Raw genomic sequence first — 24,754 nt, forward strand, 5'->3', positions numbered from 1 at the left:
AACCACTACAAGCCTATATCTTCCAGTTCCATCGATCAGAGATCCAACGAAGCAGATACACCAACCCCAAAAGCACCGGAACTTCTATCAACGGCCCAACCGTCGCCGCGAGCGCCTGATCACTGCTTGGGCCGAACCCAGTAATGGCTACTGCAATTGCGAGCTCAAAATTGTTGCTCGCAGCAGTGAAGCTCTGCGTTGTCGAAAGCGGGTATCCAAATCCAAGGCGTCGGGAGATGAGCAGTGTCGCAAAGAAGATGACCACAAAGTAAACGACCAGAGGCGCCGCGACACGCACGACGGACACGATCTGGTGAACCACTTGATGGCCTTGCGAGGCAAATAGGATGAGGATGGTGTATAGCAGACCGATAAGAGACCAGGGGGAAATGATGCGTATAAAGACTCGCTCATACCACTCGGGCCCAGCCAGCTTGCGCAGGCAGAAACGAGTAATTATAGCTGCAGCGAGGGGAATGCCGAGAAAGACTGCTACGCTTGTGGCGACAGTCGAATATGACACTTCGAGATGGCCTTCCTCTCCACTGATGATGCTGATGAAGAAGATCGCCATTGGCGCGTACAGAGCCATCTGGAGGATCGAGTTTATAGCCACGAGGATAGCGCAGTATTCATTGTCACCACCGGCGAGACCATTCCATATCAACACCATGGCGATGCATCGTGCAAGGCCGACGAGGATGAGACCGACGCGGAGTTCTGGCTTGTCTGGGAGGAAGGCCCATGCCAGGCCAAGCTGGGGCATGTTAGCGATGTTTTCAGGTTCTGGGAATCTCGACTTACCATCACGAAGGGTGCAACGATCCAGTTAATAAAGATACTAAAGAGGATTTGCTTCCAGACGTCGCGCTGGGAGAAGACCTCGTGGAGACTCTCATATCGGACTTTGCACAGGATGGGATACATCATAACAAGTAAACCAATAGCTGCAACATTTCAATATTAGCTTAGGCTTCCCAACTCTGGACTGGGTACTTTACCTATAGGAACCGAAACACCAACAAATTTGCCCTTTTCCAAAGCAGCGCCAGTAGAAGGGACAAAGTTACCCAACAGGATACCAATAATCATTGCGAGAAGAATCCATAATGCGAGTAATCGGTCAAGCCATCCCAAAGCCTTGAAAGCAGAAGAACTTCCCTTCTCTTCGGTATTTTCTGTTTGTTGTATGTTGTTTTCGGGGTCGTGAGTAGAAGGGTACTCTTTTGTATGTGGAGGAGAATCGGTATTCGACATGTTTGCTTCGACACAATATCGTGAGTGTTACTGTTAAACATGTATGTATGTGAGAGAGGATATAACAGATATTTAATATAACTGCCGTCCGAAATCTGTCGCAATACCACCATCGTTATCTGATTTTCTTAACTTTTTGATGGGTATTCCTCATTGAGCTGGTGAAATTGACCAATCACAAACGGGGCATGACAGAACCCTCCTGTAGCGGAACCGAAGGGAGGCGGGAGTCGTAACTTTGGCCTATCAAGTTGTTAGCCTTTTTTACCATCTTTTTATTAGTGATGAAGCGTGCTTGAGTTGAGAACCATGATGGGTAAGCCACATGGTTCAAGTAGATTGTTAAGCTGGCCAAGCTTTCGGCTTGCTGTTTCCACTTGCCTCGTCTTGGTGTAAGTGGTGGAAGGGAGCTCAGAGCTTTGTAACACAGTCGGCCACTGCACTTCAGAGTCAATTCATCTTCGAGGTGTTAGTATTTAAAGGCAGACGGTCTTATATTCTGAGCGAACAAATCAAAACAGCCTTGAAATTGTCTTATGCGACAGGATAGATGCGGGCGGATCCCAGTCCGGTGTAAATATCCATGGTGTTTAGTCCTTGCAGAGCGGCTTACCATATAATATTGAACATCATCACCTTCAAACAAAACAATACTACTGATTTTCTCTCAATTGACCAGCGACCTTTTTTGCCTTGATGCTGCATTGTACCGTCGCCAACTCGTGGAAGGTGCGGCAAGCAACCTGCCTCGTGGTCGGGAAACGTGCCTTCCCGCAGACCACGAGATTCATCACCCGCCAGCGCATGCCTTCCTTCCTCTCATCTACGTTCTCCTCCAGAAGTTTTCTCTCCTCCATTTCAGAACTTGACATCTCCACCATCTTCCTCATCGCCAACCTGGCCTGCCTCTCGTTTCGTTCGCATCACATTCATTTCTCCTTCATCACACTCATTTCTCCTTCATCACCACTTCATCATGTTCGCCCGCCTCTTGATTCTCATCTTTGGCATCATGGCCGCCCTTTGCCAGGCATCCTACAAATCGCAGCAGTCGTACGAGAAGTTCAAGTACTGGGGATGTGCCACTGTCGATGCTGCCGGCTTCAGCAACCCCGTCCCGCTTCCCAATGGTGTCTTAACCCCCGAGATGTGCCAGGCTGCTTGTGTCAACCACATGTTTGCCGCCGTATCCCCCAAGTAAGTGCCGGAAAAACTTCAACATGATGGCTAGCTAACTCTTCAAGTGCCTGCCGCTGTGGAGACGACCCCAATGCCATCAAGTCCATCAATGAAGGTTTCTGCAACAACCCTTGCTCCGAAGATCCCTACTCTCCCATGTGTGGAGGAGGCTGCTCTGAGGATGATTCTGACATCTCAAACCTGTTTGTCATCCAGAATGCTGTCATTCAGGCCACCGAAAGTCAGCCTGAGAATGGCATTCCGGGGAATCAGCCTGCACCATCCACCGTCGTCATTACTATCACGTCGAGGGTATCACTTGCTTCGGCTGCACTCCCAGTGCAAACCTCTTCATCATCATCTGGACAGGATGAAGTAGCTCCTTCGCAGCCACCTATTGTTCAACCTACTGAGATTGCAAGCCCTCTTCCTTCGTCAGTATTTGTCCCTGTCGACCCCCCTGCTACTTCTCCTGGCCAACTCCTGGAGTCAACCTCGACCTCAACTGTCCAAGTTGCATCCAGCCTCACTTGGCTTGAGGATGAGCCTCCCACTACCCCGGTAGCAGACCCAGATTCGCTCTCGGATGGTTCCAAAGTTCTTTCCGCGCTTCAGACAGAGTCTCCCACTAGCGAAGTTCTAGTGACGGACACTGGTTCTGTGCCTACCCCTTCCCCTACCGTCAGTGAAGTGAGTTTCTCAGAGGCAAATCGATTCAAAATCCCATTGGTGGTCACACTGAGCGAACTGCTCCTCATCGCTGTGGTGCTGGGTTGAGGTTGAGGAGTGGTGGCCATTCATCAAGGATGGAGGTGTGGTAGCATAATGATATCGAGTTATATCAAGGCTGTCTATGTTTAGTGGATTATGGGGAATCTTTTTGTAAGACAAAGCAAAGATCAACTGGCCAAAACTATGAGCACATTGAGTCTAGTTGTACGACCTGAGGTTTATCCGACGACGGTCCTCGAATAATACAGATGATACAAAAATTCTAGTATTTCTATTCAAACAAACACTTGATTGTAATGACCAATTATACAGATGAATCATCAGTCTCTGAAGATATCAATTGATAACAACCACTTTCAAAAGAGCTTAGGGTAAGTGGAGCTCCAATGATCTGACGTAAATCTTTTGAGGCATGAGCTGGCAACCCCACTGTAGCTCCAAGCGTGCGACGCCAGAGAAGTGGCGGGGTACTTGACAGCGAGCAAAGGTCGGTCGACATCTCACCTACACCTACATTTCAATGTTATAGACAAAATGCAGTCAGGAATATCAGGTATGAAGATACAGGCTCTAAATAAGAGCCAGAACTAACTCTTGTAGCTTCTCAGGAGCTTCAGAACGAGTTCAACTCGTTGCTGTCGTCAACCGGCACCTTTGGACTCCTCGCAACCATTGAGAAGGAGTCCATGGTCCCTATCACCACGATCCCCTCCAAATCAAGCTCCTTTTCCGATAACCTTTCCGCCCTCGAGCCTCATCTCAAGACTGATGCCGCCCTATACATTATCCTTCGTCGTCACGAAGATGCTCCTCGATTCATAGCCATCACCTACGTCCCCGACTCGGCAAAGGTGCGCCAAAAGATGTTGTTTGCTTCAACTCGCTTGACTTTTGTCCGAGAGCTGGGTACAGAACACTTTAGGGAGACTATCTTTGTCACAACATCCGAGGAGTTGAGCCCCAAGGGCTTCGAGAAGCATGATGCGCATAACAAGATGGCTGCCCCTCTCACCGAAGAGGAGCAGCAATTGGGAGAGGTCAAGCGTGCTGAACAGGAGGCTGGTTCGGGAACTGGACAAAAGGCTATTCACCTGAGCAAGAACTTTGCCATGCCAATTTCTGAGGACGCCATTGCTGCTCTGAAGGAAGTTGGCCAAGATGGCGGTCGACCCGTTACAATGCTGGTTAGTAGAAAAAGTCCCACGAACAACGCATCCGGAAACTAACCGCTTATACCATTAGAAAATCAACCCCTCGACTGAGACAGTGGAGCTCGTTCCCGAGGCACCCACGCCGAGCGGCATTTCAGAACTGACAAAGGCCATCTCTTCGACCGAGCCGCGGTTCACCTTTTACCGGTATACCCACACACACGACGGTTCCGAGTCTAGCCCCGTTCTTTTCTTCTACACCTGCCCCTCGACGCCCGGAAACAAGTCCATCAAGTTCCGCATGATGTACCCCCTGATGAAGCGTTCCGTCCTCGAAGCCGCCGAGGGTCAAGCTGGGCTTGTCCTCGAGAAGAAGTTTGAGGTGGAAGATCCTAGTGAGATTACCGAGCAGTCGGTTCTTGACGATTTGCATCCCAAGACGACGTCTCGACAGGGCTTTAGCCGTCCTAAGCGACCTGGTCGATAGATATGAGATAGTATGAATTGTTACGAGAATGCATTTGTGTGAATCAAACTACAAACTTTTGCTCATGAAAGATGTTGATGATATAAAAAAAGTCAATTGTCCAAACTACAAATGCTGGTATTTATCCAAAGATGCATGCGCGCAGTAAGAACTAAAGCCACCCCCATTCCTATGCATGGTATATCTTCCTCTATACTTTTGGTCCTCTTCTGTTGCCTCTCATGTACAGTCCCTAAATACATTTCCCCTAACTTGAAGCGTGATATGAAGGAGGTCTTGGTATATCTCGTATGGCCAGACGTCTGCCCTCAGCAGAAGGACTGTTGTTGATGTTGATTACAGTCGTTTGTAACCACTTTACTCCTCATACTTGTTTCCGACAAGGGACAAGTTACTCCTTTCCATCTTGTCCTTCAGGAATTCGTAAACTGTAAAAGTAACGGCTTGACCAGGAGCGACACGCATAATTCGGGGTGTAATACCCTTGTACAGAGCATAAAATCCTTCTTGCCTGAATAAATGTCAGTATATTCCAAATCTCCCTTTTCAATGGCAGAACTCACTTGAACATCTCGGAAGTAATTCGAGTAATACGCTTCCAAGCACTGACTCCAGGATCAGCAGGTCCTCCCCGTTGCAGACGTGTCTTGATAGTATCGATAGGAGCGTTACTCAAAGGACCCATGGCACCAGAAACAAGACCACAAAGAGTAGTCTGGTAGTTGGGCAAGTTTGTGTTCTCGTACTGAGGCTGAGCCTGCTTGAGCCAATCCTTGAAGTAGCTGTAAGCAGTAAAGTTGACAGCCTGGTTGGAACCTTGTCTCAACGCCGTCAAGCTCACACCACGGTACAGTGCGCTGAAACCCTCCTCCTTAACAACGGTGTAAAGCGCATGAGCAGCATTGCGGTACTTGGGAACGTCGAGGGGATCCGCCATAGAGTGATGCTGCGCTTGGAGACGAATCTTGATAACCTCCATAGGCGTCACGACGCAGACAGCTTCCGTAACACCAGCAGCCAGACCAGCGACAAAGACGCTCTTACCAGAAACAGCACCTGTCTCGTCGGCGAGAAACTGCTTGTATTTCTCAAACGAGGTAAATCGGATAGCCATTTTGGGAACGATACCGGTGACAACGGCTCCGAGACCCTTGTACAGACCGAGGGGTGTCTCCTTTGCGACGATGGCGGCGCCGGTTTTGAGGAAGCCGCGCTTAGGGGCACCTGGTTGGCGAGCGCGCTTTGAAAGCTGCATGCGAACCTTGATTGTGTCTTTTCATGCCATGTTAGTGTTTTATTTTCTAGGTTTGCGCCTGGTTTGGCGCATTCCGAGGAGCTTACCGAGAGGATGGCAGGCGAGAGCTTCCATCATACCAGCACCACCACCAGCTGCGATTGAGTTAGTCTTTGATCATTTACCGTAAAGACCGTTATTTTTGGGTTTAAAACGTACCGATAAGGTTAACGGCCGCTGAAGGCGGCGTCTTCTTGCCATTGCCATTGCCGTTCTTTGAAGACATTGCGACAGATGTGTTCTTTTACTTTTCCAAGAGATATTGCGCCAGATAGATAATATGTACGGAATAATACAATATAGACACAGGTCGCGTGGTATGTTTTTATCGAAAGTCCGGGAGTTTGCGCCGAGTCGTTTAGAACCGAGGTTGTGGGTATTTCGATACCGACACTGGGAGAGAGAGGAAGCAAAAGACCAGAAGAAAGGGAAACAAGACTAACAGAGAATGAAAAGATGGGGGAAGAGGAGGAATTTAAGAGAGGAAAGTGAATTTATGGCATATGAAGACAGAATGAAACCCTTGTCGGTCATGGACCGAGCTGTTAGTTTTGAGCTGTTAGCTAGCTTTCTTTCTGGGTTCTTTATTTACACACCTTTTTTGATGTCCGGAGAAGAGAACCCCACATTTGACCGGGGAAAAGAGAGTTGGAGTTTGGGGGTGAATGGAAGGTATCGGAGATGATTTACGGGAAATGTGGTATGATTCAGTGTCAGTATAGTTGTATAGTACATGTTATTCAATATTCACTGATTCAATCGTGTGTTATGCAGAGTATATATCATGATATCTTGTGCTAGTGATTCACTGTCTAGAATTGGAGTAGACATATAACATCTCTCAACTCACACCCTCCCATCATCAGAAGCTATTTTCCTCATTCTCACATGCAACCTGAGGACTTGGCTTAGAACAACATAAACTCTTGAGTACTCCAAGTCTGACGTCGGCACAAACCTTCACCTCATACCGAGAGACCCTTCATAAGCCCCACTACTGGTCCGGGCAGGCGGAGGACCGGGGTAGGTGACCATGATCCATGTGGCCGAGAACGTACTGGATATTTTAATTGTTGATCACGAGTAAGAGAAAAGAGGATGACTCAGTAATACAGAAAGTGTTTGTTTTGTAGAGTCACTTATTCATTGTTTGGTCTAAGAGATAAAACATGACGTCGGTACTTTGCCGACGGGTAGCCGAGCTTGTGATATTGCGGGGTCCCATACTCTGTAGTTTTTGGGGGATGATGGTCTTTGTTTCTACGGACAGTATCCGTGTATTGTTAACTCTATCTTGGCAGGGCATTGGTATGAGATAAGGAGATGAAATGTGTGTAGAAGAGTATGAACTAGTTCTAAATATCTTTAATTTATTCTACTCGTCGGCAACACATGCCTTTTATTGTGTCTGGTTAGTTTTCGTATTCTCCATTCAAGACATCTTGAATAACCAACCAATCATCAACATTCCCCCACAGTCGTTATACATCCCTAAATAAATTCACACCCTCTCCAAATGTTCGTTGGAAATTAAAACGTACGGCCGAGATTTACCGAGGTCTGTAACCAACTCAGCAAACCTCTATTAAATTTTTAATTATTCCCTTCGTCTTGAATTATATATATCCTTTCACAAAAACCGGAAATATGCTACCGGGGACAAAGACAAGTACTCCACTGGCAGGACATCCGGTAATTATATTCCAACGTCTTCGTCTTTGATAGGGACGGATATAAAGCGCATAAGACATTAACCATTAATAAATCTCCTGAGCCGCGGAACATTGCTTTACCAATTGTCATCCGTTCTATTCCGATTACATTTACATGCTCAAGATCCGATAACCGTCCATGTCCCCGTTGAATATTCCCGACAACTCGGATCTGAAGCTCGGAGATTCGGACATTCACTCGCGGAGCCGTTTCCGTTAGATTGGACCCGTACCCGAACCGCTCCCCGCTACCGCTGTATGGGTCGTGACTCTTTGTGACCCCCAAACTCTTGAATACACAAACACTCAACGAGGATTTTGATATTACATGGAACATGATTTCAGTGAAAACCTCTTGTTTTTATTATTGCTGTTTCTGTTTGCTCTGGGTGTCTGATGATTGATTGAATGCTATACGTGAATCATAGACGTTCTTGCTGATATATGAATCACAGACGCTCCCACAGTGAATCACAGACGCTTTCACAGACGCTTTCAAAGTGAATCACAGACATCTATGTCATCTGACTACCCTCCATTCCATCTCTGAATCACCAACAAGAGCGTCGATAGACTGACGTGCTCAACGACGGGCATGAGCTTTCGGCGATAGGGGGCGGATCGAAGCTGTGTCGTGGGATGCGTCCGTGTCATCCAAGAGTATTTTGTCCAACGTTGTTGATTGTATACGTCCGGATGGTTGCGCTTATAAGCCCATGTAGCTGGACCAGCCGGTGATTACGGCGATGAGGCATAGCGAGATCGTCCCTGGCAGAAGCCCAAGGATATTGATGGAGGCTGAAAGGTATTGAGAGGGCGCCAAGGCCAATCTGCGTCTTGGTTAGAGTGGTGACGGGGATGATAATGCGGATTGATGGGGATAGTGGTGATGATGGTGGTGATGTTGATGGTGGTGCTGTTGAATTGTTTAACGCCGGGAACGTCCTACTAAGGATGCGGCGATGGTGGTGATGATGTTGATGGTGATAATGATGATGGAAGAAAAAAAGAAAAAGAAGAAGAGAGGTTCAGAGCACGGGGAAGCTGTCCTTTTATCCTTGTGAACCGCCAGGCCATCTTGTTGTTTTTAACAGTCTGTTTCCCCCCCTCGTACTTGCCCAGGGAAGTGTTTTGAAAGTGATTTGGCAGGTACTAGCTGGAAGCGAAGAGCGTCTGCAATTCAGAGTAAGAGTGTCGGTGATTCAGAGAGGTGAGAGTGCTTGTGATTACCTAAATGATGATGAAACTGGGAAACAGGCGCATGACAGAGGACAAGAACATCTTCGACATCGATGGGATTTTTGAGAACCTCGTTTAGGAAGGACGTTAGGGAAAGGAGTTGAGCGAGGCTACGCATGGGTTAGGCGCTATCTGACAAAGGACAACGCACTGGGTGGCCATTATTTTCATGGGATCACTGGTGAAAGGACATGAGGTGTAGTTTTTTGGAGTTGATAACAGCCACAGTAATGTATAAATATAAAACACAGTTGTGATTTCTGTCGTCCAGGTGTTCGTCTATTCCTGGACTTGCCCGGTCTTAAGAAGACACAAAGCCCATATGCAGAAGAGTAGTGCCTCTCCCTTGTCTTCCTTGGTTCCTTCATCCCCTCCACTTGCAAGAAACAGAACCTTGGAGTCAGCATTACTCCTTGTGACTGAAGTATCAGTTTCGCCGTTTTGTGTAGGCTTAGCACTACTGGGCTTGAAACCAAGATCATGGCGCGGGCAGCATGAATTGTCCAACTAAAATCACAAGCTATGCGATCACGGCGATTCAGGACGAGTATTCGCTCTTATTCATTATCCCCTTTTACTATATACTACGCCGCCCCCAAATTTCTCGCCGGACCACACTCAACAACCCGTCCTCTATCAAGCCTCAAACACCACGTCGCATCCTGCACAGCTTCAAGACGATGCGCAATCGTAATCACAGTACTCTCCTTGAGTTCCTGCCTCAAGATCCTCTGCACAGTCGCTGCAGTGCCCCGATCAATCGACGCCGTCGCTTCATCAAGAATAACAAGCCCGCTTCGCCGCAGTACTGCTCTGCAGATACCCACCAGCTGTCGTTGTCCCTGACTTAGGTTCTTACCTCCCGCGTCGATACGAGAATCGAGGGCCCAGTCTTCACCGAGAACACGATGGATGGCGTTTGTGCATTCTTGTTCGGAGAATTTAGTCTCTGGGTCGATGTTGTCGCGGAGTGTGCCAGGGAATAGGATTGGGTCTTGTTGGATGAATGTCACCCGATGACGCAGCGCTGTGCGGTTAACTTGTGCGAGATTGATGCTTCCTATCGTTACAGACCCTGAAGCTGGTGCTTGTGTCGCGAGGAGGGCGTTGGCGATGGTTGATTTGCCGGATCCTGTTCTGCCGAGGACAGCACACGTTGAGCCGCCAGGGATTTCGAATGAGACGTCGTCCAGAACGGATGGAAGATCTTCGGCGTATTTGAACGACATGGACTCAAAGCGGACGCTGTCGCATGGTCTGGGCCAGTCTTGAGGCGGTTCAATATCACCACTTGGTTCCTCTGGGACACGATTCAATGCATCTACTCGTTCAAGCGATACAGCGTCTAATTGAAGAGCTGCAAATTTCTCGCATAGTTGTTGAACAGCGACCATGGCGATGTTCGTCTGTGTGAGGACAAAACCGACCGCGCTAGCTGGTGTACCCATATATACCATTGAAAGAACGAGGATGGTCCGCATGATGGCTGAAGACATACCAAGTCGGAAGTCAAGCCAGAACGTCATGCTCCAGAAGAAATGGTCGTGTTTCTGAAAGTCGTCGACTGCTTCAAGGTGCTTATCCTGGAAACGTTCTTCAACCTTGAGAGCACGAATAGTGACGAGACCATCTTGCATGACTCCGATGTTGGCGATGATGGGGGTCAGATAGCGCATCTCCATTCGGCGGAGAGAGCGTGAGGCTGGGACGTATATACTATAAAAGTACGAAAAGAGAATCCCGACGACAAAGATGATGAGAACGAGAAAGACCTGATGTGTCATGATTGCAAAGAGACTCAGAGCGAGGGCGATCATGTTATATACGAACGACTCCAAAGGCGCGAGAATGCCACCGTCGACCATACCCATGTCGGAAATGAGGCGGTTCTTCAATTGACCTGTTGGCGTGGTATCGTGGTACCGGAAAGATGCCTTACTAACCCTGTCGATGGCGATTTTAAAGAGACATTTAGCTGCACGGATACTGATCGACGCCAAAAGCACTTGAGCGGCTGCATAAGCCACGACCTGAGCGATGGAAAGTCCAGCCAAAACATACAACCACGGTCGAGGATGCTGGCTTGGGTTAGGAAGACCCCAGTAGTTACTCGCAACAATCCCTTCCAGACCAGCAGATTCATGACCCCAAGCTTCAAGAAGACGAGCACGAGAAATATCGCAGTATCGAGATAGACCATAGAACGAAGCTAGAGCAATCCACAGATGCCAACCACCTGCACTCATATACTTTTGGTAAATAGTCAATGGAATGGCTCCTGTCTCTGTGACTTGCTCGGGGGCGTCTTTGGATCCTGGGGCATCTTCAGAGGTATGGTCCTGTGAAGTCTCATGTTGCTGGACATCAATAGCACCAGAGTTGACATGGTGAGGATGTTCTAGTTCTTGCTTTAGCTGTTCTTGCGTCAAGACATGCGCATAACCGTCTTTTATATCAACGACTTGATCAGCGTGTTTAAGAACAAGATCATCCCGATGTGTGACTAGTACAATATTTCGACCTTGGGCGAGAGGACCACGGAGGAAGTGCTGGACGATATAACTCGCTGTGTCATGATCCAAAGCCGCAAGAGGATCATCCAATAGAAGAATACGGCATTTGCTGTACACAGCTCTCGCCAGAGCAACGCGCGCTTTTTGACCTCCCGAAAGACCAATACCCGCTTCCTCAAGTTTCGTCTTATCGCCAAGAGGAAACGTCATAAGGTCTGGAAGTAAAGCGCATGCACTGAGAACACTCCGATACCGCTCTTGATCAAAAGGTTCATGGAAAAGAATGTTGTCTCTGATGGTCTTGTTCTGTAACCAGGGGAGTTGCTGTGCGTAAGCAATCGGCTCATCAGCTCGTGAGAAGACTCCACTGCGATGTTCAAGCTCGTTGAGGATAGCAAGTAAAAGACTTGACTTTCCAGAACCGACTTTTCCTCGAATGACGTTAAGTCCTGTTGAGAATTTGAGAGTTAGGTCTTGTAGAACGAGATGGTCGGTGGCAGGGCGCGAGAATGAAGCTTTGACGAATTCGATATCGCGATCTTGTGAACCGCTGAATGCGTCTTGGTCTCTGTCTGGTTCCGACATGTATTTGTTGACGCGCTCAACAGGAATGGTGCACTTCCATACTGCAGAGATAAGATCGAAAGCTTCTCTCGTACTCGCCTCGAGTTGGGCAAATAGTTGAAGTGAAGGCCAGATGACATCGTTTGGTAGTCCACGGCCGAGAATAAGTGTGTACAGACAAATACTCGCAAAAGGATAGACAGCACCACCAAAAACATTAATCGTCGAGATAGCCGCGTTGACAATCGAGATATGAAGTCTCTTCCTCATTTCGACATCCCTGAACCGTAAAATCCTATCACGCCACGACGATGTCCATCCGTTGAGCTTAAGCGGGCGACTAGCCTCGACAAAATGCGCAACGGCCTGTGCTCGTCGATCTGAGTGGGCTGTTCTTTGACGCTCGAGTTTGATAACCTGTCGGACGAGAAGGGAATTGCATGTGATAAAGATGACCATGAAGCCGAAGCCTACACAGGAAGGCCAGCCCATTATGTCGATGAGGTAGTAAATGGTGACGATAACTTTAATAGGCGTAGCGACAACGCGTGCGAATTCCCAGAATCGTTGGGATATCTCGTAGGTATCCCCGCGAATGAGGTTGACGACTTTTGCGTTGGAAGCTTGGTTGTCTTGCGATGGTTGCAATACTGCTGCCTTTTGCTTTTTACGCCCGCGGCATTGTTGAAAGAATTTAGAGAATTTTCCAGAGTTATTCGAAGCGTCTTCTTCAGTAGAGGGATCTTTCTCAGTCATTTCAGATCCTGGTACAGCTCTTGTAAGAAGTTTACCGAATAGACCGATAAAGGTCTCTCCACGACTCCTTTCGTATGCTTTGCGCGAGTACCATCCCGAAGACGTTCTTGCAATTTGGCGAAGAGTATCGATGGAGAGAATAACCATACACCATAGACCAGCCTCTGCAGGATCACTCTTATCGAGAGCCTGGTAAAGTTTACTTGTGAGACGAAGATTGGAGACTTCAGCGACACGTTCAACAATAGCTGCAAACGTCGATATAAAAAGATCCAAACCGTTAGCTTCGATAAGACATGGTAGAAGTTTACCCTTGAGTGTGCGAAAAGCCATATAAAGTCTCCAGTGCTGAAATTCGTATGGTAGCTGCCACACGTCTCCAACGGCAATCTCGCGCTGGCCGGCGACTTTGGAAAGAGGATTGACCCATTTCATGGTCCAGAATTGGAAGAGCGTGAGGTTATCTTCTGGACTGCGGACTTGGTTCGATGGAGGAACTTTGGTGTTGCCGATATCCAATGAGCCCCAGAATGGATTGCGAAGGGGCATGTTTCCGATGACCAAGATAGCCAAAGCTTCGAGAACAAGATGTGCAATCTGGAAAATGCTGATCGAGCTAGTCTTGAAGCTGAGGTAGTAAATTGCTCGAAGAATAACTGCAGTCGCCATCATGAGTGTGTACTGCATCAGCAGTAACTTCGGTGCTTGAACAGGAAGATCGATAATCGTGAGAAGGGTCGTCACCGTCCATGGTACAAGTCCCATAAACGAAGTCTTCTGGCGAGAATGGACAATAGCACAGCTAATAGCCACACCCAACCCAGCAAGAGAAATAAAGGTCAGACATAACGTCCAAAACGTCCATTTTCTTTGCTTTGCGTGAAACGGCGCTGTTTCTTGAGCAAACGGTTTTAACCATCGTGGAGTTAAACTCAGCAACGGTTTTCGGCAGAGATAAAGTAAGAATATCGTGCATGATACAACATCGAGGCCTAGCAATAGGCTCATCTCGCGCTTTGGCCATGATTCGGACCATGTTTGATACAAAGGCTGCTGGGCTATCGGAAAGTTGAAGAGCTGCTTTGAGAAGCTGGCGTGGTAGAGATCTACAGCTGCCATAATGGCCCTATAGCCAGCTTGTGGCTTCGACGTTCAATTTGGCGTAAGGTTGACGGCGAAGCTGGATAAAGTTTTTAGCTATAAGCTTTTGTTGTCGGGTGGATGGTTGCAAGATTGGTTGGATGCGCAAATTTTACTTGGAATATACAATGGATAGATAGAAAAAAGATATATGGTCAAGAGAAAACGAGTCGATACAAACAGACAGACATGAACATATAAACGGAAAACGCGGCACATACAAATGATGCTTGTAATATCGGGGCTGGGCGATTCACACATAAAACTCTATTCGTGGCGCGTGCAAAACAAACACAAAGAATGATGAATAACTAGCCATTGGCTCACAGCATCTAATCAATCAGATAAACGACGAGTACATTTGTGCGATAGGGTATCAATTGATGAACTGAGAGAGAGTGGTAGTGAGTGAGAAGTGAGGAACTTGCTAGCGGTGAATCTTTTTGTTTCGCTCGGCCTTTAAATCAGACCCCAGCAAAATGTTGAATGTCCAATGAGGTGCTGTGTAGATCTTGTGGGGAAGAGTCGTTGTTGAGCGTGGATCATGACCGGATGGGGTTTGGTACTTTGGTTTCATGGTATGATGGCATGTTACTAATTGTTGCGACGAGGTAGGATATGATCCCATGAAATGAGGGCAATGGCCACCATCTGCGGTAAGGCGGCGCAGTGAGTGAGATGCCCCAGACACGTCGTATTTTCATCTCATCATGAACGGAAACTCTCTCAGTGTGATATTCAACAGTGCAAATAATCAATCTCCAGTTGCATCTAAATAAACAAAGCGCCTCCAACGAATGCCATGGACAACACGGTAATCATGCCAACGCCGTTGGCTGACCAAGATTGCGGCGCCGCACCCGAATCTTTAGTTTCCGTAGAAGACGCCGCTGAGCCAGTGTTTGTGGCCGTACCAGTTGAAGACTCCTCCGATTTGGATCCGCCATCCACGAGGGCAGAAAGTTTGTCGTCGTCGGTGAAATATGCTTTGACCGAAGATGCATTCTTACACTCGCTAGGCGCATCGGCCTTGCCCTTGACAAAATTGGCAGCAATGCACTAATATGATTAGCCATGTTTATGGTTTGTAGGGTAGACACTTACCTGGTAGAGAAGACCATCAACTGCTGAAGACACAACATTCACCCAACCCTTCTTGCCGACGTATTTCTCGGGAATTGTGACCTGGGGTTGACAGAAATCACCGAGGCCACTTTGTTGAACGATAGGGAAGACTTGTTCCCAACCGCCTGAGGCCTCTTCATCAAGAGTAACTCTGAAAAGCCAGTTGCCTTGTTGGTGAGTAGAGCGAAGAGCAATGGCTTCGCCTCCGACGTGGAAATCGACGAGTTTATCTTTGGAAAGGTCGGGGGTGAAACCACCACATGGGGACTTGTCTTCGTCCTCGTCTTTGAAGCCGATTGTGTCAGGATATCTGACTTCGAAGTGGGCGAGGGACAGACCGCAAAGGGCAGCTGCTGAGAGGAGGAGAGAGGAGCGCATTGTGAGAAATGTAAGAGAGAGAGAGAGAATTGGAGTCGGAAGGTATGGTATGGCAGAGTCAGCTTAGGTGGTGGGCAGTTGAAGGCTTTTGTAGCAGGCGGATACCGGCAAGGGAAGGAGGGAGAGGCTGAACTACTTTCCTTCTAGTCTGGGGTGGAGGTTGCTATATGTAGGCAAGTACCTCGGGTGCTCACTCTGTATGCTCTGAGACCTCAAGACTGAGAGCTCTTAATGTAATTTCTCGACTTGAAGAGTTTCATGTAATGGATAGAATTGTATTCTTACAGACAATTCTTTGCTGTAGATGATACATATTCTTGTACAACCTCAACTTTCATCATGATTGCTACGTCATTGAGGCTCTGTGTTCCCATGATGGACAATCAAGCCAATGCAAGCCATGTTACTAGTCTGAAGCTATTCCATGCAGTACTCTCTGAAATTGACCTAGAGTTAGATGTCTATATATTCTGCAATCAATTCACAGCATTGAACCCGGTTTCACCAGTACAAGTGTCCATCACCAAATAATGTCCATGTAAGTGAGTGGCGGAGACGCCCGCCGAAGAGAGCACATTTACCCCAAAAGTCTAGAACAAAAACCAGGGTCCAGTAGAGTTATCCAATCAGATATCATCGTGCACGGGCCCTGAGGTTATTTGAGCAAGTTATTTCTCTTATAAGTGAGCGAGTTTTTACTCTATCAGAAGCTATCACTAAATAGTGACTCTTAAACAAACTCATAGAGGCATTTGTTACATGATCTTGCGCTGTAACGGATACACGGCATCAAACGGATAAAACGGAATAAATTAGACGATACCTTGAGAGTTTACAAGGCACGATTAGACATGATTTGTGGCTTGAGACTATATCGTATCTCTTACATGCTATCAACTTGACTAAATGGGATATCCCATGTACGCCCGTATAAATCAGTTAGTCACTATTCCTGGTGTGGGTGGCTTACAGTAATTCATCCTTCATCCTGGGTCTTGATCCGCGGGGTTCAACTTGACTCTGACTTTCTCTCTTATCATCCACATCGATTCTTTTTCTTCAATTTGGCATCTAACCTTCTAATCACCCTTTGATCCTAATACCTTGGCATTCCTCATTACCAAATCGCCAAGTCTTCAGTATTATATCAACTTGCTCAATTATTCTCACCACTGTGCCTCAATCGTCTCTCAGTGAACCGCAGTTGCTTTATCGACAGAGCTCTGTTTGTATACGACATCATGATCTTTTGAACAGACCAGACCATCATCTTGACTGAGATTTAAGAGGCTGGACCAGAAACATCAAGTCTCTTCACGACGCTGGCCGTCGCCCCTCTGAACTAACCTAAACCACATTTCTTAACGCCCGAGGCGTATCATATTCATCATGGACATGGACCACATGCATCATGATCCCGGCCTGCGGATGGAAGTCAATTATGCCTTTGCTCGTGCATATTGGTATATCATCGCTGGTGTCGTGGGCGCACTTGTCGTCATCCGCGGCATCAACCATCTAGAAGCTCAGCAAAGGTAACACAATCATAAACTCACCACCCTCTCAACTAACGCCGCAAAGATTAAAAGCATGTCGCGATCCAGCAATAGACCATCCAACCCGACCAAGAGGAATCCCAAGTCAAGCATGGGCGACAGCAACAGCCACCTTTCGAGAAATGGGCCACCCGCAATACTACATCACCACCAAAGGCTTTCAATGGGCTACACCACTACCTCTCGGCCGAATCATTATTCTAGCATGCTACTGGGTCGTTGTCGTTTACATGATGAGCTGGCAAGTAGCAAAGAACGACGTGTATTACTGGGAACGTATCGGTTATCGCAACGCATGGGTCACTCTGATGCAGTTTCCCCTGGTCTACCTATTATCGACAAAAGTCAACGTTATTGGATTCCTCGCAGGTACCAGCCACGAAAGGCTCAACTGGTTACATCGATGGGTTGCGCGCACAATGTTTGTTACTGCGACGGTCCATGGATTCCATTTCTGGACCATGTGGGTACGTGCTGAGTTCCTGGAATACGCCCTTGAGATCATGCCTCTGGTCAAGTATGGACTGGCAGCATGGGCCATTCTTCTCTGGAACGTTGTAACTGGTATCGTGCCTATTCGCAGACTTTCGTATGAAGTGTGGGTGGCCCAGCATGTTGTCACCAGTATTGTTATGCTGTGGTTGCTCCACAAGCATATTCCTGCCAATGCCCGTTGGCTTTTGTGGATGAGTATTTCGTTTCTTGTTTTCGATCGCGCCATGAGATGGGTGCTCCTCTTGTGGCAGAATGTTCGTCTACGGCCCCAAGGAACAGCATGCCAAGGAATGAAGCATCTCGGACATCGTGTGGCTGCTCGAGTTGTTGGACCAGCGACTACCGTAATCACCATCAAGGACGTGCACTTCAAGTGGAAGGCTGGACAGCACATTTATCTCTGGCTTCCACGTCTTGGTCTATTCGAAGCGCATCCGTATACAATTGCTTGTGCGCACAAACTCGAGGGAACATGTTGCTGCAACAGTATACAGCTCGTCGTACGCGCACACGCTGGATTCTCCAAGCGTATCCACGAGTATGCGACAAAGAACGCAGCTTCTGAGCTTACAGGCTTCGTATCAGGACCGTATGGTGTTCCCCCGCAGTGGGACATTTACGAGACGCTGGTACTGATCGGAGCGTCGACTGGAGCGAGTTTTGTCGTTCCCATTCTCGAGAGTATCGCGGCCGCGCAAAAAGCTAATTGCACACGGAGAGTCGAAGTCGTTCTCACAGCAAGAACAGCGCAAGAAATAAAATATTACGTCGAAAGAGCCGAAGAAGCTGGTCGAATGGTACGCGCAAAAGGCATCGCGGTCAGCATCCACATCGCAGTAACAGGGTCCAACAACCAAGGCCCAATTTTCGTTTCTCAGCCTGAATCAGAATCGTCAAGATCGAGCGACTCTGACGACATCCAACCCGTCAAAGGATCTACAGGATGCTGTTGCGGTAGTGGCACAGACGAGAAAGGGTGTCTGAGCGATTCACCGTGTCGCGCGGAAAAGTCCATCTCTGTGCCAGAGCTTGTTCGGGAATACACGTGCCGCCCAGACATCGAGGCCATGATTCGAGAGCCAGCAGAGCAAGCTTGGGGGGAGACAGGGGTTGTTGTTTGTGGTGGTCGTGAGATTGTGGCGCGGACGAGGAATTGTGTTGGCCGTTTGAGTGATGAGCGAGCAGTACATAAAGGAACAGGTGCGCAGGGGATATATCTTTACGTGGAGGAGTATTCGTTCTAGGATATTAAACAATAATGACGATGATTGAGACCATAATGAGTGAAGAAGAACAGGGGTCATGTCATTCCTTTGGAGGTGATGGTGGCTAGAGTGTACTGTGCCTAGTGGGTAGCAGAAAAAATGGCCTCCTAAGCTTTAGAGTATAAAAATAAGTAGTCCAAGAGCCACAGTCTAAAGAGCATAAAGTGATTTACTAATTTCGTCCCTTGTGCTTCCAAGGGTCAATTTTTCTGCCACCCAGTAGTGTGCCACAGCAACGGTAACAGGGGGGCCAAACCCAAACAATGGGCGGGCCCTGAAACTGCTTGTTATGCATCTTTCTCCTGAATTGCCACTTTTCTTTCTTAACATCTCCTCCATTCCAAACTAACCATATCGGAATGCAACTCCAAAAGTCGAGTCAAGTCTCGAACTGATCCTCCACCTAGTTCCCCCCCAGCGGCTCGCCAACCCCTAGTTCCCTTGCACTACACTGACCACGGCTAGTCCGGCACTCTCTAATTGGCTGCACCAGCCCTTGAGTCCCCGAATCTCCATTCCCTCCACTTCTTTTCATCAATTCCTACTCTCCATTGTTAACCAGGCTACCTCTTTTTTTGTTTGCTTCATCCCGCTCATCGACAACTCTCCGACTGACTTTTTGCTTTCATCTCTGTTTCCTGTTTCTCATGCTTCATCTCTGAGATTTTGTCTCTCCACCATGCCTTCGAGGCGTCGGTACCACTACCAGGCGCGGCCTTCAAGGCCTTATGCCCTGGTTCAAGCAGGAGTGAGGTTAGTCGCTTGGATCACCAGCCTCGCCGCTATGCTCCTCCTTGCATACGTCTGCAAAGAATGGTCATCCAAAAGTCAAGTCATTATCGCGGGTGCTGTCGGCGTAAGTTGATACTCTGATCTTAAACCCTCTAGGTTACACGAGGCTGACGCGCTGTAGTGCGCAATCGCAATGCTCAACGACAGCTGGGAGATTCTAGCGGTGACAGACACCTCATTCTCAGTCCCCAGATTAGTCACTTCAAGAAAAGTTCTCCACGACTTATTCGCGCTGGCGCTCTGTGTTGGTGGCATCATAATGATGTGGGTATCCAACATCAGCATCTCCTCCGACAAGAAGCCCGGCCAGAGGAGGCAAGAACTGTGGCTTATGGCTGCACTCTGGGCATTAATCGCGGTGGTGTAGGTTTCATACTCCTCACACGTCGAGACTCATGTTACTAACAATGATGATACAGTGGCTGGAGATTAGTCTTTGCAGTCTGGGGCTGTGTTGATTGTACTGGTGATGCCAGACGCGCAGCACAGAGTCGACAGAGACGGCGAGGAGGCCGAAATGATCCCTGGCACCAGATGGGAATTTTGTGAAAAAGAGCGACATTTGCATTACATTACATTACGATTGCTTGGATGGGGAAGACTAACTTGATTTACGACATGCATTCATCAGACGGCGCATTGAGTTTTTGGAGTTGGACCTCTTTCGATAGACATTGCCGACGACTACGAATTTTTATTTACCATCGGAGGCGGAACTTTTGTTGGCGTCACCAATCTCATTAATCACGACACTCCTACTGGCCTGGCAACAATTTTACTTACGTCTCAATGGCCAAAGTCTGGCCATCAACATACCATTACCGCGAACCACTTTGCTCCGCTCCGGATATTACATCGCCACATCGAAACGACCTGGAGATTGAGTTTTGGGTTACTTATCAACAGTAACTGATTGGCCTGGTTGATCTCGGATGAGGGCAGCACTCGGTTATACACGGATGACTCCCTTGGATGGTCAGAGTCTCTCACAACCTTTCCGAACAAAATGGGTATTGGAGGTCTCAAGCTGGATGGTTGATGGAATGAAGAATTTCTCAGAAAGACGATGTTTTCGTTTTGAAAGAGTTTCGCTAGACTGAAGCGATAGGGGAAATTGTCTCCATGGATAATATGGCAACTTTTACGGAGAAGGCAGTCCCGACTTTCTCTGCTGTGGATTGGATAATCTCGACACATCAGCTCCAGGCAACCCGATTCCAGGAGGAGAAATTGTTAAGGAGAAAAGAGAACTCTGCTTGGGACACTCGCCGTCGTCTCGTTCAGTTGCGTTACCGCGCAAAACCCATATCCAGGTGCCGGAATATTGACCGGCTTTCAAGGACATGGCATACAGAATATTACAGACTTAGTCGGTTTGTTCAGCTCTTACCGCTTTTCTGGTTAGATACCGAATACCAACACTTACTACCTATCATTCGACATTGTGTCTCTATTGCTCATGTGACAAGTTCCTGGATCATGACTACGCCCAAGCGGTTCACGTTTATGTTCATGGCTTGGGGTTCCAAAGTCTCCCGGACAAGACTGTCCGGCGTGATGTATAGACTTTGCCAATGTACTCAGGAGACCAATTGCTTGGTGATCATGACAAGTATAGAGTTCATCATGATCATTTTATGGCGCCATGGCAATTCTAATTGCTTATTTCTTTCTCGCTGTTCCCCTCAGCGAAGCTTCGTCCAAATACTTCCTAATACCCCGTTTCGAGAGATTGACGATCATCCAGCAACCAACGAATTGACTTCACGATGAGTTCGCAAACGGGAAAACCGATCGAAGTCCCATCCGACGATGCGGACGCCATTCTTATGGAAGAGATGTCCCATGGCCCAAACGATGACATGGTCAAAGAGAGCCTGGCGGATAAACTCGCAACGCTCCTCGAACAGCACGAACATGACCAGAACTTCCCCGACAACATCCTCCAACGGGCGAGAAGCTATCTCGAGAATAAAAATGGCGAGCAACAGGATGAAGAAGTAGCTCATGGCATTTATGCCGAGTTCCAAGCCCAGAGGGATCTAATTGTCAATAATTCCATCTACCCGGAAGTTCGAGCCGTCGTCGAGAATACAGACGATCCGACGCTACCTGTGGGAACATTCAGAGCGTTCTTTCTGGGAACAATATTCGTGCTTCTAGGGACGTCGATTGAACAATTCTTCTCCCTTCGAATGCCGGCTATTAGTCTGTCGACATACATGGTACAATTATTGTCCATGCCTTTGGGTATGCTGTTGGCAAAAATCCTTCCGACGAAAAAGTTTTGCATATTCTCTTGGGAGTTCTCTCTCAATCCGGGACCTTTTAGTCAGAAAGAACATGTCTTGATTGCTATCATGGCAAATGTGTCTTTTGGCGGTGGTGCGGTTGGCGCATATGTCGTTTCCATCATCCAAGTATTGAAACTAGACACTTTTTACGGTGAAAAGGTTCTATCAAACAGCATCCCCTGGCAGGTCATGACTCTGCTGTCCACCCAATTCCTTGGATATGGATGTGCAGGTCTGGCTCGTCGGTTCCTCGTATACCCATCATCGATGCTGTGGCCAAGATCGCTAGCAAACATTGCACTTACCAAAGCTTTGTACAAAGACAACGGAAACAGAGAAGAAGCAGCAAACGGCTGGAAGATGACGCGATACAAGTTCTTTTTGATCTGCTTTGCCTCCATGTTTGTATACTTCTGGATCCCCAATTTCCTCTTCAAGGCTTTGGGTTTGTTCAACTGGCCTACGTGGATATCACCACGCAACGTCACTCTCGCCCTCATCGCCGGATCTACCTGCGGTCTCGGTTTCAACCCCCTACCCACTCTGGACTGGAACATTGCGACATACCTCGGCGATCCTATCGTCACTCCCTTCTTCACACTCATGAACTACGCAAGTGGCATGGCCATCATCGGCATCATAGTTGCGCCATTGCTCTACTTCAACAACGTGTGGGACGCGGCTTATTTCCCCATCAACAGCAACCTTGTTTACGACAACTCGGGCAGTCGATACAATGTGTCTCACATATTACTGCCCAACTTTACACTCAACCAGACGGCGTACCACGAGTACAGTGTCCCCCTCGTGACGTCTACCCAAGTGACCAAGTATGCGGCTGCCTTTATGATATATGTTGCCACGCCTGTACACATGTTTCTCTGGCATCGCAAGGATATCATGAATGGTATACGAGCCTCTTGGAAGAGAAAATCAAGGGATGACGAGTTTGACGATGTGCACAATCGTCTCATGGCTGCGTATCCTGAATGTCCTCACTGGTGGTACCTTGTCATCCTCGTTACGTCTTTTACCCTCGCCTGCATCTCTGTCAGCGTGTGGCCAACCGGCATGCCAATATGGGGAATCATTCTAGCCGTACTCTTCACCGTCACGCTGCAGGTTCCTATTGGCATGCTCCTTGCTGTTACAAATATGGAGCTCTCAACAGGTATTCTTGCCATGGTAATTGGGGGTCATGTATTGGAAGGACGACCTATACCAAACATGATCTTCAACATGTTTAGTTACATGTCTACGCATCAGTCGTTGAACTTTTCATGTGATCTCAAACTTGCGCATTATGCCAAGATTCCTCCCCGATGGGCCTTTGCTGCACAGGTTTACGCAACCTTTTTAGCTGGGTTTATTGGCTTAGGTGTGAATCACTGGCTTCTTCGCAACGTCGAAGATGTATGTCAGTTACACCAAAAAGACCGCTTCACCTGCCCTCGCACACATTCCTATTTCATGTCCTCCGTCATATGGGGCGTCGTCGGTCCACGCCGCCTCTTCGGAACCCAAGGCCCATACCGCGCCCTCACATACACCATCCCCATAGGTATCACATTCCCCATCGTAGCATACTTCATCGCCAAGCGCTGGCCCAACTCATTCTGGCGTAACGTCAACGCACCTATCCTCTTCGCAGGACCGATGGCCTGGGCGCCTTTCAACTGGAGCTACATGCAGGGCACGGTAGTCCTAGCATTCGTATTCAACTTTTTTATTAAAAGGCGATACACTGCGTGGTGGGAGAAGTACGCGTACGTGCTGACGAGTTCGCTCAGCGCGGCTATTGGTATCTCAGGGGCCATCATGTACTTTGCTGTGCAGCACACGGGTGTTGTGTTGGACTGGTGGGGGAATAGGATCCATGAGCAGGGTGTTGATAGGCATGGTTTGGTTGGAGATGATGGAAAGATTGTTAGGTGTTCGAGGTTGCAGGTACCTGAGAAGGGTTACTTTGACATTGGATTTGACTGGAAGGTGTAAGTGGTCTGTATTGGTTCAGAATAGTAACATGCACGCCTGAATTAGTATCAGTAACTCCGCGCGTCAACACTCGCCCCCATACATATTCCAAAAAGGGTATTGTCTTCGGTTTGATGTTCAGCCGCGCGCGGGTGATGAAACATGTAGTCAACACTTTGCCACTTGTGAGATATGTATAGCACTTGGGATCGCCAGTGAGTTACAGCTATGTATAGCAACACCTAGAGCCAACATCGAGGCAAATCACCAATCATATTTCAAGTCCTATGGGGGCCAAGAATAGGCAACTAGATAGAAATAAACTCTGATAGCCGCGTGGTCGTTTATATGCGGCCGGCCGCTTGGTGTTGAAGAAAAATGCCAAAGCGCATACCCTGGAGTCGTTTGCGATAGGGTTTGACAGCGCTTGTCTCGTCCGAGGGAGTGGTATTTCAGCCAGCCCATAAAATCGACCTAATATGAAACGATGTGACAGTATTCGCTAGAGACCTGAACTCGTGGGTGGGCTATCGAAAGGTGCAATGGATCGAAAGTAGGCGACAGAGTTGTGAGTTTTCCGAAATGGTAAAAAGAGGCAGCCGATAGAAATATTTTTACGATGTTCAAAATAGATGTTAGAGTAAACAGAAAATGATGACGATGGTGTTGAGTAGGGTAATGAGGTATTATCAGTCTCGGATTATACAGCAGCTGCTGCGCCTACTTTTGCTGTAGCTCTACTGTGGAGGAGGCAGTGTCGAGAGAAAGGGAACTAGTAACTGGGATCAAGGTCAAGGTCAAGGTTCTGCCTTACAGGGCTGGAAGACACTATTCCTTTTTTGTCTGTCTAC

The 24,754-nt window shown here is 47.9% G+C and overlaps 9 protein-coding genes across 9 annotated transcripts; 5 read left to right on the top strand and 4 right to left on the bottom strand.

Moving 5' to 3' along the window:
• Nucleotides 1-13: 13 nt before the first annotated feature.
• Nucleotides 14-1,257, bottom strand: FSST1_002524 (arsenic resistance protein; the record flags this gene model as incomplete). The annotated part of the gene is made up of 3 exons (XM_083228524.1): nt 14-757; nt 805-947; nt 1,002-1,257. 3 exons carry the CDS (start codon nt 1,255-1,257, stop codon nt 14-16), a joined length of 1,143 nt encoding a protein of 380 aa, XP_083092706.1.
• Nucleotides 1,258-2,233: 976 nt separating this feature from the next.
• On the top strand, nt 2,234-3,213 carry FSST1_002525 (uncharacterized protein; the record flags this gene model as incomplete). Its single annotated transcript, XM_083228525.1, has 2 exons — nt 2,234-2,454; nt 2,502-3,213. The coding sequence occupies 2 exons, from the start codon at nt 2,234-2,236 to the stop codon at nt 3,211-3,213; spliced, it is 933 nt and encodes a 310-aa protein (XP_083092707.1).
• A 489-nt stretch (nt 3,214-3,702) lies between these two features.
• FSST1_002526 (twinfilin TWF1) lies at nt 3,703-4,806 on the top strand (the record flags this gene model as incomplete). Its single annotated transcript, XM_083228526.1, has 3 exons — nt 3,703-3,721; nt 3,769-4,352; nt 4,411-4,806. 3 exons carry the CDS (start codon nt 3,703-3,705, stop codon nt 4,804-4,806), a joined length of 999 nt encoding a protein of 332 aa, XP_083092708.1.
• Nucleotides 4,807-5,163: 357 nt separating this feature from the next.
• On the bottom strand, nt 5,164-6,326 carry FSST1_002527 (mitochondrial carrier domain-containing protein; the record flags this gene model as incomplete). Its single annotated transcript, XM_083228527.1, has 4 exons — nt 5,164-5,317; nt 5,370-6,078; nt 6,148-6,195; nt 6,260-6,326. 4 exons carry the CDS (start codon nt 6,324-6,326, stop codon nt 5,164-5,166), a joined length of 978 nt encoding a protein of 325 aa, XP_083092709.1.
• Nucleotides 6,327-9,635: 3,309 nt separating this feature from the next.
• FSST1_002528 (uncharacterized protein) lies at nt 9,636-14,003 on the bottom strand (the record flags this gene model as incomplete). Its single annotated transcript, XM_083228529.1, has 1 exon — nt 9,636-14,003. One exon carries the CDS (start codon nt 14,001-14,003, stop codon nt 9,636-9,638), a length of 4,368 nt encoding a protein of 1,455 aa, XP_083092710.1.
• A 792-nt stretch (nt 14,004-14,795) lies between these two features.
• On the bottom strand, nt 14,796-15,527 carry FSST1_002529 (copper acquisition factor BIM1-like domain-containing protein; the record flags this gene model as incomplete). The annotated part of the gene is made up of 2 exons (XM_083228530.1): nt 14,796-15,083; nt 15,129-15,527. 2 exons carry the CDS (start codon nt 15,525-15,527, stop codon nt 14,796-14,798), a joined length of 687 nt encoding a protein of 228 aa, XP_083092711.1.
• A 1,389-nt stretch (nt 15,528-16,916) lies between these two features.
• FSST1_002530 (ferric reductase family protein) lies at nt 16,917-18,822 on the top strand (the record flags this gene model as incomplete). The annotated part of the gene is made up of 2 exons (XM_083228531.1): nt 16,917-17,062; nt 17,109-18,822. 2 exons carry the CDS (start codon nt 16,917-16,919, stop codon nt 18,820-18,822), a joined length of 1,860 nt encoding a protein of 619 aa, XP_083092712.1.
• A 700-nt stretch (nt 18,823-19,522) lies between these two features.
• FSST1_002531 (uncharacterized protein) lies at nt 19,523-20,184 on the top strand (the record flags this gene model as incomplete). Its single annotated transcript, XM_083228532.1, has 3 exons — nt 19,523-19,699; nt 19,757-19,998; nt 20,055-20,184. The coding sequence occupies 3 exons, from the start codon at nt 19,523-19,525 to the stop codon at nt 20,182-20,184; spliced, it is 549 nt and encodes a 182-aa protein (XP_083092713.1).
• Nucleotides 20,185-21,404: 1,220 nt separating this feature from the next.
• Nucleotides 21,405-23,924, top strand: FSST1_002532 (OPT oligopeptide transporter protein-domain-containing protein; the record flags this gene model as incomplete). Its single annotated transcript, XM_083228533.1, has 1 exon — nt 21,405-23,924. The coding sequence occupies one exon, from the start codon at nt 21,405-21,407 to the stop codon at nt 23,922-23,924; it is 2,520 nt and encodes an 839-aa protein (XP_083092714.1).
• Between the last annotated feature and the right edge of the window lie 830 nt (nt 23,925-24,754).

This window comes from Fusarium sambucinum, chromosome IV (assembly GCF_050947815.1).
Source record: "Fusarium sambucinum isolate potato_lamoka chromosome IV, whole genome shotgun sequence".
Classification (NCBI taxonomy): domain Eukaryota; kingdom Fungi; phylum Ascomycota; class Sordariomycetes; order Hypocreales; family Nectriaceae; genus Fusarium; species Fusarium sambucinum.